General features: G+C 54.3%; 1 protein-coding gene across 1 annotated transcript; it reads right to left on the reverse strand.

Moving 5' to 3' along the window:
* Positions 1-277: 277 nt before the first annotated feature.
* LOC133771900 (NUT family member 2G-like) lies at positions 278-11,892 on the reverse strand. The gene is made up of 7 exons (XM_062208284.1): positions 11,346-11,892; positions 6,005-6,725; positions 4,053-4,181; positions 2,985-3,124; positions 2,256-2,552; positions 1,855-1,984; positions 278-926 (listed from the first exon to the last, which is right to left on the reverse strand). The coding sequence occupies exons 1-7, from the start codon at positions 11,890-11,892 to the stop codon at positions 278-280; spliced, it is 2,613 nt and encodes an 870-aa protein (XP_062064268.1).
* Between the last annotated feature and the right edge of the window lie 736 nt (positions 11,893-12,628).

Raw genomic sequence — 12,628 nt, forward strand, 5'->3', positions numbered from 1 at the left:
TCTCCGTCTGTCTTGCCTCACTGCCCTCACCCCGCTGATGCCAGGACAGAGGGCAGCAGAGCAGACTGTTTCCAATGTAACTTCCTTTATTTACACAAACAAAGTCCCAAAGGGATGATTCCACACTCTTGCCCCAGGTCCCTCCACCTGGGGGTCCTACAGTCGCCCTCTTGTGGTGAGGAACAGCGGGGTCAACACTTTGGGTGCAGAGCAGAGTTAGGGTCCATGTGCTTCAGGCTGCACCTAGAGGAGCTGCTCCCCAGAGCCCTAGCGCCACCTAGTGGGCTGAATGATGCTTCTTCCTCCTCCTGGTGTCAAAGTGGTCACGTTTCCTCTTCTGAGCCTGGGAGTTTCCCACAGAGCCCAGAGCCTGGGCCTGCCCTCCAGAAGCCCTGAGGTGAGGCCCTGGGCAGGGCTTCTTTTTTACAGGGCCCGGGCCTCCCTGGAGAGCTTGCTTCCTGGACTTTGCAGCATGTGGGAGGGGACCCCTAGGGTCCCTTCCATGGGTAGACAGGGGTTTTGGTGCTCTGCAAGGATTCCCAGCTCCAAGGCAGGGCAGGTCTTCGGCAGAGGCCTCGCTGCGTGCAAAGCCCAAGGGCAGCAGGTGGTGCTGGGAGGCCAGGAGGAAGGAGAGACTGGGAAGTTCCTCCTCGTTCTCACTGGAGATGTCCAATGGTGCATGCGGGCCCCCAACAGAGGGTCCTCCTCTGAAACTCTCAGCATCTTTGGTGGCCCCCAGTGAGGGACACGCCCGATGTCCACTGAAGACAGCATTAACCTCAGGCCTGCACAGGGGGGTGTCTGGGACTGCATGTCTCTGCAGGTCTTGGGAAGGCATCGACCGGGAGAAGCACTGAGCTCTGGCCCCAAGGCGGGGGCCCTGGTTGTCACTCTCCGCACTTTGTTGGGGTCCAGATTCAGAATTGCTGGGGTTCAGTATGGGCACACCATGACTGGGGGTTGCCCCCACAGCCCCATCCTCTGTCACGGAGAAGTGCTTCGCCGTTACCTGCAGAGGAAACAGGCCCTTAGTGGCTGTGCCAGGTGTGAGGGAGGCCAGGGAGTGCACAGCAGGTACTCAGGAGGAGGCAGAAAGGCCCGAGTCTTTGGGCTGGTTCCATCAGTGTGAGGGGGTTCTGCCTCCACCCACATGAGCCTCATTCTAGACTGTACCCTAACCTGGAACTGGCTCTTCTGTCTCTTTAACACATGTGAGCACCTGCACCCCACCTGAAGCAGCTCCTCAAGAAGTCATTCTTCCCCAGCAGAGTAGGGGGAGACATAATGATCTGGGTCTGCCATGCTGGGGTCCCCCCTTCTACCACCAGTCTACCTAGGTGCCTCTCCCTGCCCTGTCTACATGCTGCTCCCACCCTGGTTTCCTGGTGCCCCTCCCTGCCCTGTCTACCTGTTGTCCCCCCCCTGCTTTCTTGGTGCCCCTCCTTGTCCCATCTACATGCTGCCCCCTGAGTTTCCTGGTGCCCCTCCCTGCCTGTCTACATGCTGCCCCCACCCCTGGTTTCCTGGTGCCCCTCCCTGCCCTGTCGACCCACCCCTGGTTACCTGGTGCCCCTCCCTGCCCTGTCTACATGCTGCCCCCACCCCTGGTTTCCTGGTGCCCCTCCCTGCCCTGTCTACCTGCTGCCCCCTCAGTTTTTGGTGCCCCTCCCTGCCCTGTCTACATGCTGCCCCCACCCCTGGTTTCCTGGTGCCACTCCCTGCCCTGTCTACCTGCTGCCCCCACCCCTGGTTTCCTGGCTCACCTCCCTGCCCTGTCTACATGCTGCCCCCACCCCTGGTTTCCTGGCTCACCTCCCTGCCCTGTGTACATGCTGTCCCTACTCTAATGCTGACCACCTTCTGTCCTTTACCTGGCCAGCAGTCAGCCCTTCCTCCTTCTCCAGCTCCTTGGATAGGGCTGTGAGGTCCAGCTGTGGATCTGGGGAAAGCAGTTCTTCCAGGAATCTGGGGTGAATGATGGCCTCTGCCTAGAAAAGACGCAAGATGTCCTTGATCATCCTTGCTTGAAGCATCTGAGATGATGGGAACTTGAACAGAACCAGAAAGCAATGACGGCCCCATCACTGTTCACACTGGGGTTGTAAATCAGTGGGCAGTCAGCTTCACTCACTACTCACTCACTCACTCACTCATTCACTCAGGAACACAAAGGCAGTGGTGAAGAACTTGCATTTGGCTTAAGGGCCTGGTAGGGTCATTTTTTTGGATCTTGCATCCCAGTGCCGCATCCCAACCCACCTTGGTGACAAAATCCACCTGGGAGCATAGACTGTCAATGTAGGACAGCATTTCCGGGTCAGGGTATGACCCCTCATTCTCCAGGAAACCTTCATCTCTGTCCTCTTCTGGGTGGCCATCGGGAGGCTCCCAGGACAAGGGTGTTGGCCCCAGCAACGCGTCCATGATTTCCATGTACTCCTTCACGGCCTCTGGCGGGATCTCCTTGGGTGTCTTGTCCTGAGGCCCCTGGTGTCTGGGTGGCACTGGACAGGCAGGCAGGGCCTTGGAGCTGGCCTTCCTGGGGGCACACCCTGTGGATGGGGAACATGGTGTGAGTACAGGGGCCCCAGTGTCATGTCAGGCACAGTGGGGTGGACAGTTGTTGGGGGACATGAGTGGTCTCGCTGGGCCAGGAGAACCTGACAACAGCATCCGAGAGAGGAGATGGGGCTGAGAGGTGGAACACCTGAGTCACCAACACTCTGTGTTCTTATCTCCAGACCCCATCCTGGCCAGAGTTTGCTGGCTCCTTGGGAAGCTAAGGGATGAGAGGCACTATGACTGTGGCATGAAAAATTCCCAGGTGATGGCCCAAAGCATGTGGGCCCCTGGGCTGTCCGTGGGATATTCCGCACAAAGGAACACATGTTGCTCTTGAAGGAAAGGCCCAGACGAGGGGACAACGGATCCTGGGGTTGTGTTGGCCTCTGCCAAGGGCTGTGTTGGGACACGAGAGACTGTACCTGGCTGCTGGACAGCCACAGGGGCTGGGGGCCCTTGAGGAAGCAGTGCTGGTGAGACCGGTGGGGGCTGGCAAGGTTTCCCCTTCATCCACCCCAGCTTCTGAATCTGCATCTCCTCCTCTTCCTCAAACTCCATGAACCTGCGAGTGGGGGACACAGGCCAAACGTGAGGGGCCCATGCCCTGACAAACGATCGGGCAGCAGCTGGTGGCAGACACATGCACATGTCCCTTGGGGTCAGCGAGGCCCATGTCTGGTCAGTCCCACAGGGGTAAAACATTCTGGGAACAGTGCTCTCTTCTGCCCTGCACGGGCCTGTGACGTGTGTCTCTGATCCCCTACAGGCCCAGTTAACAAAGGCACAGCAGATCTCACCACTTGCATGCCTTGTCTGGCCCTATACAGAGCCACAAGTAGGGCTGACTCCAGAGGCTGCTCAAAAGGACATTTATCACAAGCTCTTTTGGGTCCTAGTTCAGAATCAAAGATCCTGAGCCCGAGACTGTGATCCTTGTAGGGGGAGCAGGAGATGAGGGTCCAGGGGCAGGCAGGAGGATGGGAGGCCTGGCTGAGAGGTGGGGCATTGCCTCTGAGTGCTGTGTGTTTAAACTTATCTCACTGCATAAACAGGCAGAAATGCAGCACAGGGCCCTGCTTCTGAGACACCAGACCCCCGAGAACACACTCTGGGCTGCAGCACATTCTGGGATGGCGCTTCACTGTTGAGAACACATCTGTCCATAGCGCCTCTCTCGAGGGCATGAGGCAGACGCTCCAATGGAGGTCGTGCCATGTGCAGAGTCCTCGTGGTGGGAGGACACCACAAGGGCTCGCTAGCTGCTCCACCTCAACCTTGAGCTTCAGACACAGATTGGGAGGACTCCCAGGGAGGAGAGCACATAGAACCCTACATCCAGGAGGTGGGGCAGTATCCTGGGAGAGCAGGGCCCACGGAGGGCCTGTTCCAAGAAACGGTGTATGTGTGCTGACACATCCAGCCCCTCAGGCCCAGTCTCCCTCCCCAGCCTCCTCCACCACACAACCCTGGGACTAGGACTCCCAACTCACTTTTCTGCCATCTCGTAGAAGATCATCCGGTCAAAGTTGCTCTTGTGCTGCCATTCACGCAAGGCAAACTGCAGGCCCTCCTCCAGTGGCATGGTGGGCCTCCTCTGGGCCAGGGTCCGCAGCACAGGGCTGGAATTAATTCCCCAGAGTCAGTAAAAACACACAAGCCCACCCTGCCGCCTGAGCTCAGGGGTCTGACTACTGTGCTGCGGTCTCCCCTTCCCTCTGTCCCTGTCATGTCCTCCTCCAGTGTGGGCTCTCCAGCCTCCTGGCCACCTCTCATCTGGGGGATACCCACTCCCAGGGCTGTGTTGGCCTCTCTGTCTCCCTAGTGTGGCTTCAGCATCACTGTGCAGCATGAATGGGATGATTGTATCCCCTAAATACATGTGTGCAAGTCCTAATCCTCAGTGTGATGGGGTCTGAGGTAGTGTCTGTGGTGCAGTTAGGGTTAGGAGAGGTCCTAAGGCTGCAGCTCCCGTGATAGTACTGGTGTCCTTAGAGGAGGGTCAAGACACACCATAGCTTGATTCTCAAATGAAGACAGTGGGAAGGTCCTGTCTCAGGAAGAGCAGGCTCACCGGAATCTGAATCCAGCCCATGTCCTGTGCTCAGTCTTCCAGCCTCCAGATGTGACACATAAACATCTGTGGTTGAAACTGTCCAGCGTGTGGCCTTGTGCAGTGCAGCCCAAAGGGAGAACCACACAGAATGATCTGACCTGCGTGCCAGGGCTCTGGTGCGGGCTGCTGGTCCCAGGGCTGAGTGTGTAACCTGCTTTATAGTTGCTGGCCAGAGGCCGCACTGGAGTTGGGACCTCAGAGCTCCTGTGAGTGGGGAGAAGTATGGGAGCTATGCAGGCTGTGCTCTGAGTAGGGGACCAGGACTCTGTGGATGGGGACTGAGTTGGGGGGTGATGTGCCTTCTGGGAAATGCTGAGTGTTCAGAGCTGCAGGGAGATGGAGACATCAACACCAAGGCGTGGAGACTCCTTTCAGGTGCAGGCTGAGAGACGATGCGGCCGGGAGGTCAGAGGTGGGCGCGACATGGACACAGTGCCCTGCTCAGTGGAAGGTGGCTGTGTTTGTCGTGATGGTGGTAGACACAGAGGAACCGGAGCCCGAGTGGTCAAGAAAGGGGAGTGTGCCACTGCGGGGAAGGTTCCCTCTGGTTTGGTCCCCAGCAGCCCCGGACAGCGGCCTGCGTTCTTGCCTTAGGTGCTCAGAGTCCAGTCACAGCCTGTACCATGGTGTTTGGGCTGTGGCTGTGTTCTTCTCCTCATTGCCTTTTCCTCATGATGGCATTGACCGCAGTCATTTCGTGAGACAGAGTGTGTGCCTGGCCTGTGCCAAGCTCAGCAGGTTCACTGCAGTGACCTTCTCAGCTCCCTGGGAATGGGTGCGAGTGTCTCCTCTCTGTGAGGGCTCTGGGCTGCGATGTCAGTGCTGGCCCAGGAGAGACCCTCATGCTGGTGCCCCAGCGTGGCCCTGGGTGGGCTCCTGACCACCTTCTGTCTTCCTGGAAGTTCCGGGAAGAGCGAGGGTTGGGCTGTGCATAAGACTTCCCTCCTTATCAGCCCTCACGTCAAGTCCCTGGGTCTGTGACCTTCTGTGTATGATGCTGGTGGTGGACAGGGATTGCTGTGTGGACTCAGACTCAAACCCCAGTGGTGGCTCCTGTGATCCCAGGACCCGCTCTGACCTTGAGTGTTCTGTAAGGGTTACCCTGGAAATTGTGGAAGTGTAAATGTTATCACAGGATAGCTAAGATCCAGTGGGGCAAGGCCCTGGAAGCATGTCACAGGCAGCATGAGATATCATGGCTGCCAATGGGAACTGCATGTGGTCTCTCGATAGCCTTCAGGGTCTTCCTTTGGGAGCCCTTTTAGCCTGCGTTGCCCACCCCGTGATCCTCCCAATGCACTGCCCCAGGCCCTGGGCATGGGTACTCACATGAGGAAGCAGGACAGAGCTTCTGTGTCAGGGCTCTGGGGAAGGAGCCTCCGGGCCAGGGCCTTGAAGTGCTGCCAGCGCCGGAAGTTCTCGTAGACGCTGGTGGAGTTGCAGGGGTCGTCTGGTGAGGCTTGGGCCTTGGGAGTAGGCAGGATGTGCTCCCTGTCAGCCCCTTGTGATGGTGGCCCGTTGTTTACTGGGAAGACCATCGGGGCCAGCTGGGCAGCTGGTGGTGGAGCTGGAGGAGGGCGGCCTGGAGGCCAGCCCCCCTGACTGGCCTGGGTTCCCACCATGGTAGGTGCAGGCACTGTTGCCTGCAGGGAAGACACAGGCACTGCTATGGGAGCAGGGTGCTGCCCTGCCCCACAGAACCCCTCTGGGGCATTCAGGCTGATCTGGGTTTGGTTGTAGACCAAGGTCTGAGAGTGGAGGGGCTCCACTGGCTGCCCTCCTGTCCTCAACTGGAGGAATAGCTGGACATTCCCAGCCCCATTTGGGCCACAGCCACCATCTCCAGCCACTGTGGGCATCCTGGGGATAGCAGCAGGCAGCACAAGGCGACTGCCTGGAGGGAATGCCACATTCAGGAGGGGCGGAGGGGGCTGTCCCCAGGGTGGCTGGGGTGCAGGGCCGTGAGTTGGTTGGGGAAAGGGCAGCAGCATGACGAGAGACGTGGAGGTGCCTGGGTGCGGGATCATGGCTGATCCCAGCCCTGGAGATGCTGTGGAGACAAAGGAGAGGAGTGAATGGAATAGGCGAACCAATTCTCAATACCCTTCTCGAATAGCAATTCTCAGATACCCTTCATTGCCAGGATGCAACACTGAGTTCTCACTGCCCCTAGAGTCACACAGGGTGACTCCCAGTTGTCTAGATGTCTCCCAACACCTGGATCAGCATTGCCTCCCTAGTGGCACCTCAGTACTCCACAGCAGGCTAGGGGACTTATACAGCTGTGGTGCCACATGCCCACCCGGCCTAGGTAAAGCCAGCTGATTCACAACACCGAGCCCAGATCCCACCTTAGGGGGACTTCTTAGTGGACACTTTCCTTAAACCCTAGCACAAGAAAGTCAAAGGTCTGGGAAGAAATCTCTCCCTACCATGGCCTTGTGATTCATGAGGATAACCTTGTGATCTCTGAGGATAACGTCATCCTGCTAGCAGGTGGTACTGTTCTTAAGAGGGCCCTGCCGAAACCACAGGGAGCATATATATATTGGCCGCCCCTGGTTGCATGGCCTGGTGGTCCCTCTGTGTTCCCCAAGAACAGGACTGATAGGTAGATGTTGGTCCCTTGAGATGGTTTCCTTACACAATCAGGGATGGCTGCATAGGGTTAGAAAGTCCACAGGGTGGTGACTGGTAGGGGTGTCTGGGGAGGTGTCCGGGATTTCGTAATTTCTAAAGGGTCAGATCAGAATTGGTTGAGGGAAATGGTGACTATCTGGGATCGTTCTTTATGCTCTCAGTGATGGAAAGCAAAGGCTTGAGGAGTAGGCTTGAGTCAGGGAGTTGGGGGGACAATATATACTGGAACACATCCCTGACCAGGAACCACACAGAGCCCAGTAAATGACAACAGACACAGTGCACATGTGTCTAAGGATCAGGACCCGTGTCCTCACATTGAACATAACCTTCCTAACTGCTACTCTCCATCCTTTAATATAAAAACAGGTGTGGTTTTTTTGGCACAGTGAGTTAAGCTGCAACTTGGCATGTCCACATCCCATATTGGAGCTTGTTCTAGTCCTGGCAAACTGTACTTCTGATGCAACTTCTTGCTAACGTGAGAAGGGGGGCAGAAAATGAAGACATAGCACACGAATTCCTGTCCTTTGTTGGAGACTCTGGCAGTGTTCTGGGTTCCTGGCTTTGACCTTGCCCAGCTCTGATTATTTCAGACACTGGGGAGTACAGTGGATAGAAGATGTAGATACCTCCTTCCCTTCCTCTCCCTCTCCCTCCCTTTCTCTCTCTTTCTCTCTCTCTCTCCCTCCCTCCTTCCCTCCCTCCTTCGCTCCCTCTCTCCCTTCCTTTCTCTCTCTTTCTTTTCTCCCTCTCTCCCTCTTCCATTGCTTGTCAAGCCCTCACTATCTCCCCTCCTGTGTCACTCTGCTACTCAAATAATTAAGCTTTATGAAAATAAAGGTGGAGAACAGCATTCACTGAAACTTCCTGTGGAAATCCAACCACTCTGCCCAGCTGAACCTGTCTGTGAAGTACAGAGGTGGAGTTCGTGCACTGCCTTCATCTTTATGGAAAGTCCTTGGCAGAGGCCCACCATGAGATGTAGGATGACTTGATTGAAAGACTTGTGTTTCCACTACAGGAGGAACAATGCAGACCACTTAGGGGAAACCCAAGCCCTCTGTTGCCTGATGTTAATTTCCATTCCTGCCTTGCAGAATCCAGAGAAAACAACTTTCCTGGAGTGAAAGAAACCACTACTGGGCAGGAAGCAGAGAGCTGGGAGGATATGGGCAGTAGAGGTTGTTGTAATTTCCAGGCTCACTCAAGGAAGAATGGGTAAAAGGGAAGGATCCCACCTGATCATTTTCATGGCTAAGCCCATTTCATCTCAGCATCCTAATACCTAGGATAGCCCTGTCTACACCCTCTGAGCCCTTTCAAGGGCAGGCTCCCTGTGACTGAAAGGGTAGGCTCAGCTATACCCTGAGCCTCTCTCTGCCTCCACCTCATCCCCAGCCATCCTCGCACTACACCCCTCAGACTGAAGTGACCTGTGCCCCTCTCCTGGTTTACAGAGAACGAATCCATTTGCTCCCGTCTCTTCTACTCATCAGTACACTTCCCATGGGGCATCTTGATCCACCTGTATGTGGCCAGTAGTCTCCCCAGTCAACAGCGTCTGTTCAACATAGGCTTCCACAGCCTCCCCAGGTACGATGTCTTTGTGGACATCCAGGGTTGTCTCTTTCTTCTACTTCAATCCAGTCAGCTGTCCCCAGGGGACGTGTCCCATGTGAGTCCCCAAGTATCCAAGTAGTAGCAGGGAATCTGGTTAAACAGCCCCACCCCTACAGACTTACCTCCTCCTGAAGCTCTCCCTGCAGGCTTGGACACTCAGCACAGCCTCCTCAATGAGAGAAACAAGTTCAGGACCCAGCAGTGAGCTGGCCGCTCAGGGTCCAACTGCAGCAGCTGGGGCAAGTTTAAAGGTAACAGGAATGGAATGTGGGGCTCAGGCTTCTCTGGTGGGGGAGGGGTGGCAGGAGGGCAGCCCAGGTGGGGGTGGGGAGACATTCTGAGGCTCTTGCAGTAGGGCAGAATCTCAAGTTCTCCTGAATCTGAACTGCGGCAGAACAGCTGATGTGAGCTCCTCAGGCAGTGTTAAAGTATTCTCTGATTTCCAGCACACCGACTGTACTTGGTTCCTCCTTAACATCTGTTCCATATCAATATACCTACTCTTGCTTCCTAGGCCACCCTGCTTCCCACCTGTGGAGGAAGGTAGGCCCCTAGCTACATTCAGTGAAGTACTTTCTCATCAAATTTCAGAACACATGATGTGATCAGTACAGGCTTGCTTAGGGAGAAGAGGGGACCAAGTGTCTGAGAACGTATCAGCGGATCAGTGACAGTCGCAGTGTGTGCACTTCATCCTGAGGGAAGCAGTCTTGCACCCCCAAGTACTGTCCACTGCTGAATCTGCATTTCCAAGGAAAGTCTGACTTCTGATCCCCTTTGTTGGAACGCCTCTGTCCATCACGGACTGATATTAAAGCTTACAGACTAACTCAGAAACCCCCTCCCCAACCTTTTATGGTACTGACAGTGTTTGTTGTTAAGTGTATGCTTTTTCTCCTTTTAATGCTTTTCATGGAGTATTGTGACGTGCAAATATTTTTGTATTTCAGAAGTCAAATGGAATACATAGGGATGGGGCTTCCTCCCAACAAAGTATCCTGGTCACTTTTCCCTTCCACAGGAAATTTTTGTGATGTGTACATTTTTATCTAAAAGTATATGGACAGGAAGTTTTGTTTTTGAAAATACTTTCAATTAGTTTCTGATAGTTAATTTTACTGGTGTGCAGAATGAATTTGTGTTACTTGTGGTTACTTTCTTTGGTTTGTAAGACAGGTATTTACAAAAAGTGGGTCTTTAGCTCATAAATATTACAGGTACTCCGGATGGTGTTGAGTCTGTACTGGAGTCATTGGGCCTTCCAGCATTCTGCTGATGTGCACCCTGGGAGGCCACAGATGATGCCTCAAGTTGTTGGGTTCACGAATCCAGGTGTGACCTGAAAAGTATGAAGTTCCATGCATCTAGCTGCCTCTTGGCATAGCCCTGGAGTTGAAGTCACCTGGAGAATAAACCAGGGGCTAGGAGCCTCAGTCTACTGTAGCATGAACCACCCACTTACACTCAACAATGTTTTTATTCTTCATGCAAGCACTGGAAACAGGTACCAAGCTCTTCAGAAGATAATATGGGAGCAATTCAAGCAAGGTAATGGTGAATGGCAAAAAACCACCACCACCACCACCAACAAAAAAGAAACAAAAACAAAAACAAAAAACAAAAACAAAAAAACCACTTAGAGGTGTGACTAAGAAATAAAAACCACCTAGAGGTGTGACTTAAAACATAAACAAGTTTAAGAGCCTTCTCAAAGACTTGTATTTCTATCGTGTGCACCCTTACATGGTGTTCAAACAGTAACTTCATATTGGAGGGTTGATGAGGCCACGTTTTTACTCAGGAACTTAAGGAATGAGTGTTTCTTTGTTGTGAAATTACGCCTATACTACATGGTATTTTTTACTTTATGTGGTTCAAATTGGCACGTTTTAGGATGGTAAGAAATTTTCAACGAAAGCATTTGCGAATCACTGTTTATTTAAAATTCCCTGTATCATGTAAGTTCCCCAAGCACAGTAAATACCAGAGGACAAACTCTAAGAACGGAGCTAGGAACCGGAGTCCCTCAGTGTTTCCAGGTCTAACATTCTTGGCCAGACTGTTCTTCCATGGAACCCAGGCGGGCTGGGAAGAAAGGAGGCAGCGTTTTGGGGAGGCGCGCACAAGTCTCGGAGACCTGCAGTCCGGAGAGGATGCAAGCGCTGACCCCAGTGCAGGAGACCCCGCTCTAGGGTGCAGCCCTGGGAAGAGCCCTTCCCTGGGGTGCGCGTGCCAGGGCGGACGTCTGCCCTCTTCCAAACCATCAGGGGCCGTTTCAGACACGCTAGGTTAATGGAGAGACGGCCACAAAGATTCCAGGACTCGTCTGATCACGGAAAAACCGCAACAATCTTTCTAGACCACATATTGTCTCCCTGCACTCCTATCTTTGGCGCGCGCTCCGCACGCATGCGCACGCCCTCGGGGCGCGCCGGGTTCCCGCCCTGCTCAAGTTGCCCTCCAACGTCTCCCAGCATCCGTTGCGGGCGTCCAACCCAGGTGATGCGCAGGCGCGAGGAGAGCGCGTGCCCCAGGGAATCGCAGCCATGGCGGCGCCCCGAGAGTCCGTTACTTAGAAGGTAATGGACCCCCAGCCCCAGTCTTGCCGAGCGGTCCTTGCACTTTGTGATCCTTCCCGCTATGCGGTGGGCTCTCCCTTGGTCTGTGCGGCCCAGCGGCCCCAGCGGCCAGCTGGCTGCGGAGCGAGCGAGCGAGCGGTGAAACCGCCGAATTTGGTGCCGGTCCTGGTCCTGGCAGGGCGCTCCCCGTGTGCTGACGATGCCTGACCTACGTGAGGGGGCTTTAGTACCGCAGAGGACCCTCCGTGTGTCCCGTCGGTGTCGCCAGCACTCTGAGCAAGGCTGAGGCTGGGGAAGCTCCCTCGGGACGGAAACCCTGATGCAGCCCAACAGGTAGCTCGGGCTGCTGACGGTGCGTGCCGCCCTCAGGTGCATCCTGTTTGACCTATGGACGTGGTGCAGCTGAGGAGAAGTGCAGCACTCAGGTTTAGTGCGGATAGGTGTCAGTGATGTGAGCAGCTTGGCTCAGTTAGTAGTCAGCTGTAGTCCCCAGTCCTGTGTCAAATCACGGTTGCCTTGCCTGCATCTTGTGTGCATGAAATTAACAATAAAGGAAGTTGTACCTTGTATGGTGTGTGACTTCTGTGCTACTCACCTGTTAGATCAGTGCCACTGACTGCACACCGATAAGTGTGTGTGCATGGTTTGGGGGTCAGTGTGTGTATGTGAGCATGTAGGTTTTCTTGTTTATTTGGCCGTGTGAGAATTGTGGGGTGGTTGTATCTGAAAGTGTGTTGTATCTGAAAGTGGGTGTTCCGGTGCCTTTAGGAATTCAGGGAACGTGTTTGATATTGTCTTTATTTAGGGTGTTTTTTGTTTCAAGCAAACAAAAGATCGTTTTCTTAGAGCAAAATTGTGCGTTTCAAGGACTACTTAGTACTATAGTTAGCTTTATCAAGTAGATGTACATGCCTGTGGCTTCTGAATCCAGTTTCCTGCAAATGCATACTCTGAGAGCTTCGATATAACAGAGTCATGAGGATATCTGTTGATTGGTAAGGGTAGGCTCAGCAGCTTCACTTGGGTATGGTGAACCTAAGCAATAACCTTCATTTTTTTTAAAAGATTGATTTATTTACTTGTAAGTCAGAGTTACACAGAGAGAGGAGAG

Source organism: Lepus europaeus, chromosome 12 (genome assembly GCF_033115175.1).
Source record: "Lepus europaeus isolate LE1 chromosome 12, mLepTim1.pri, whole genome shotgun sequence".
NCBI classification, from domain to species: domain Eukaryota; kingdom Metazoa; phylum Chordata; class Mammalia; order Lagomorpha; family Leporidae; genus Lepus; species Lepus europaeus.

What these genes read in the sequence shown, in the direction of transcription:
- LOC133771900 (XM_062208284.1), bottom strand. Translation starts at nt 11,892, where the DNA reads ATGCACCTGAGGGCGGCACGCACCGTCAGCAGCCCGAGCTACCTGTTG. An exon ending in CCCCGAGGGCGTGCGCATGC is followed by an intron (nt 6,726 to 11,345) that starts GTGCGGAGCGCG and finishes TTGTCTCCACAG; the next exon opens with CATCTCCAGGGCTGGGATCA. An exon ending in CAGGTAAAGGACAGAAGGTG is followed by an intron (nt 927 to 1,854) that starts GTCAGCATTAGA and finishes ACTGAACCCCAG; the next exon opens with CAATTCTGAATCTGGACCCC.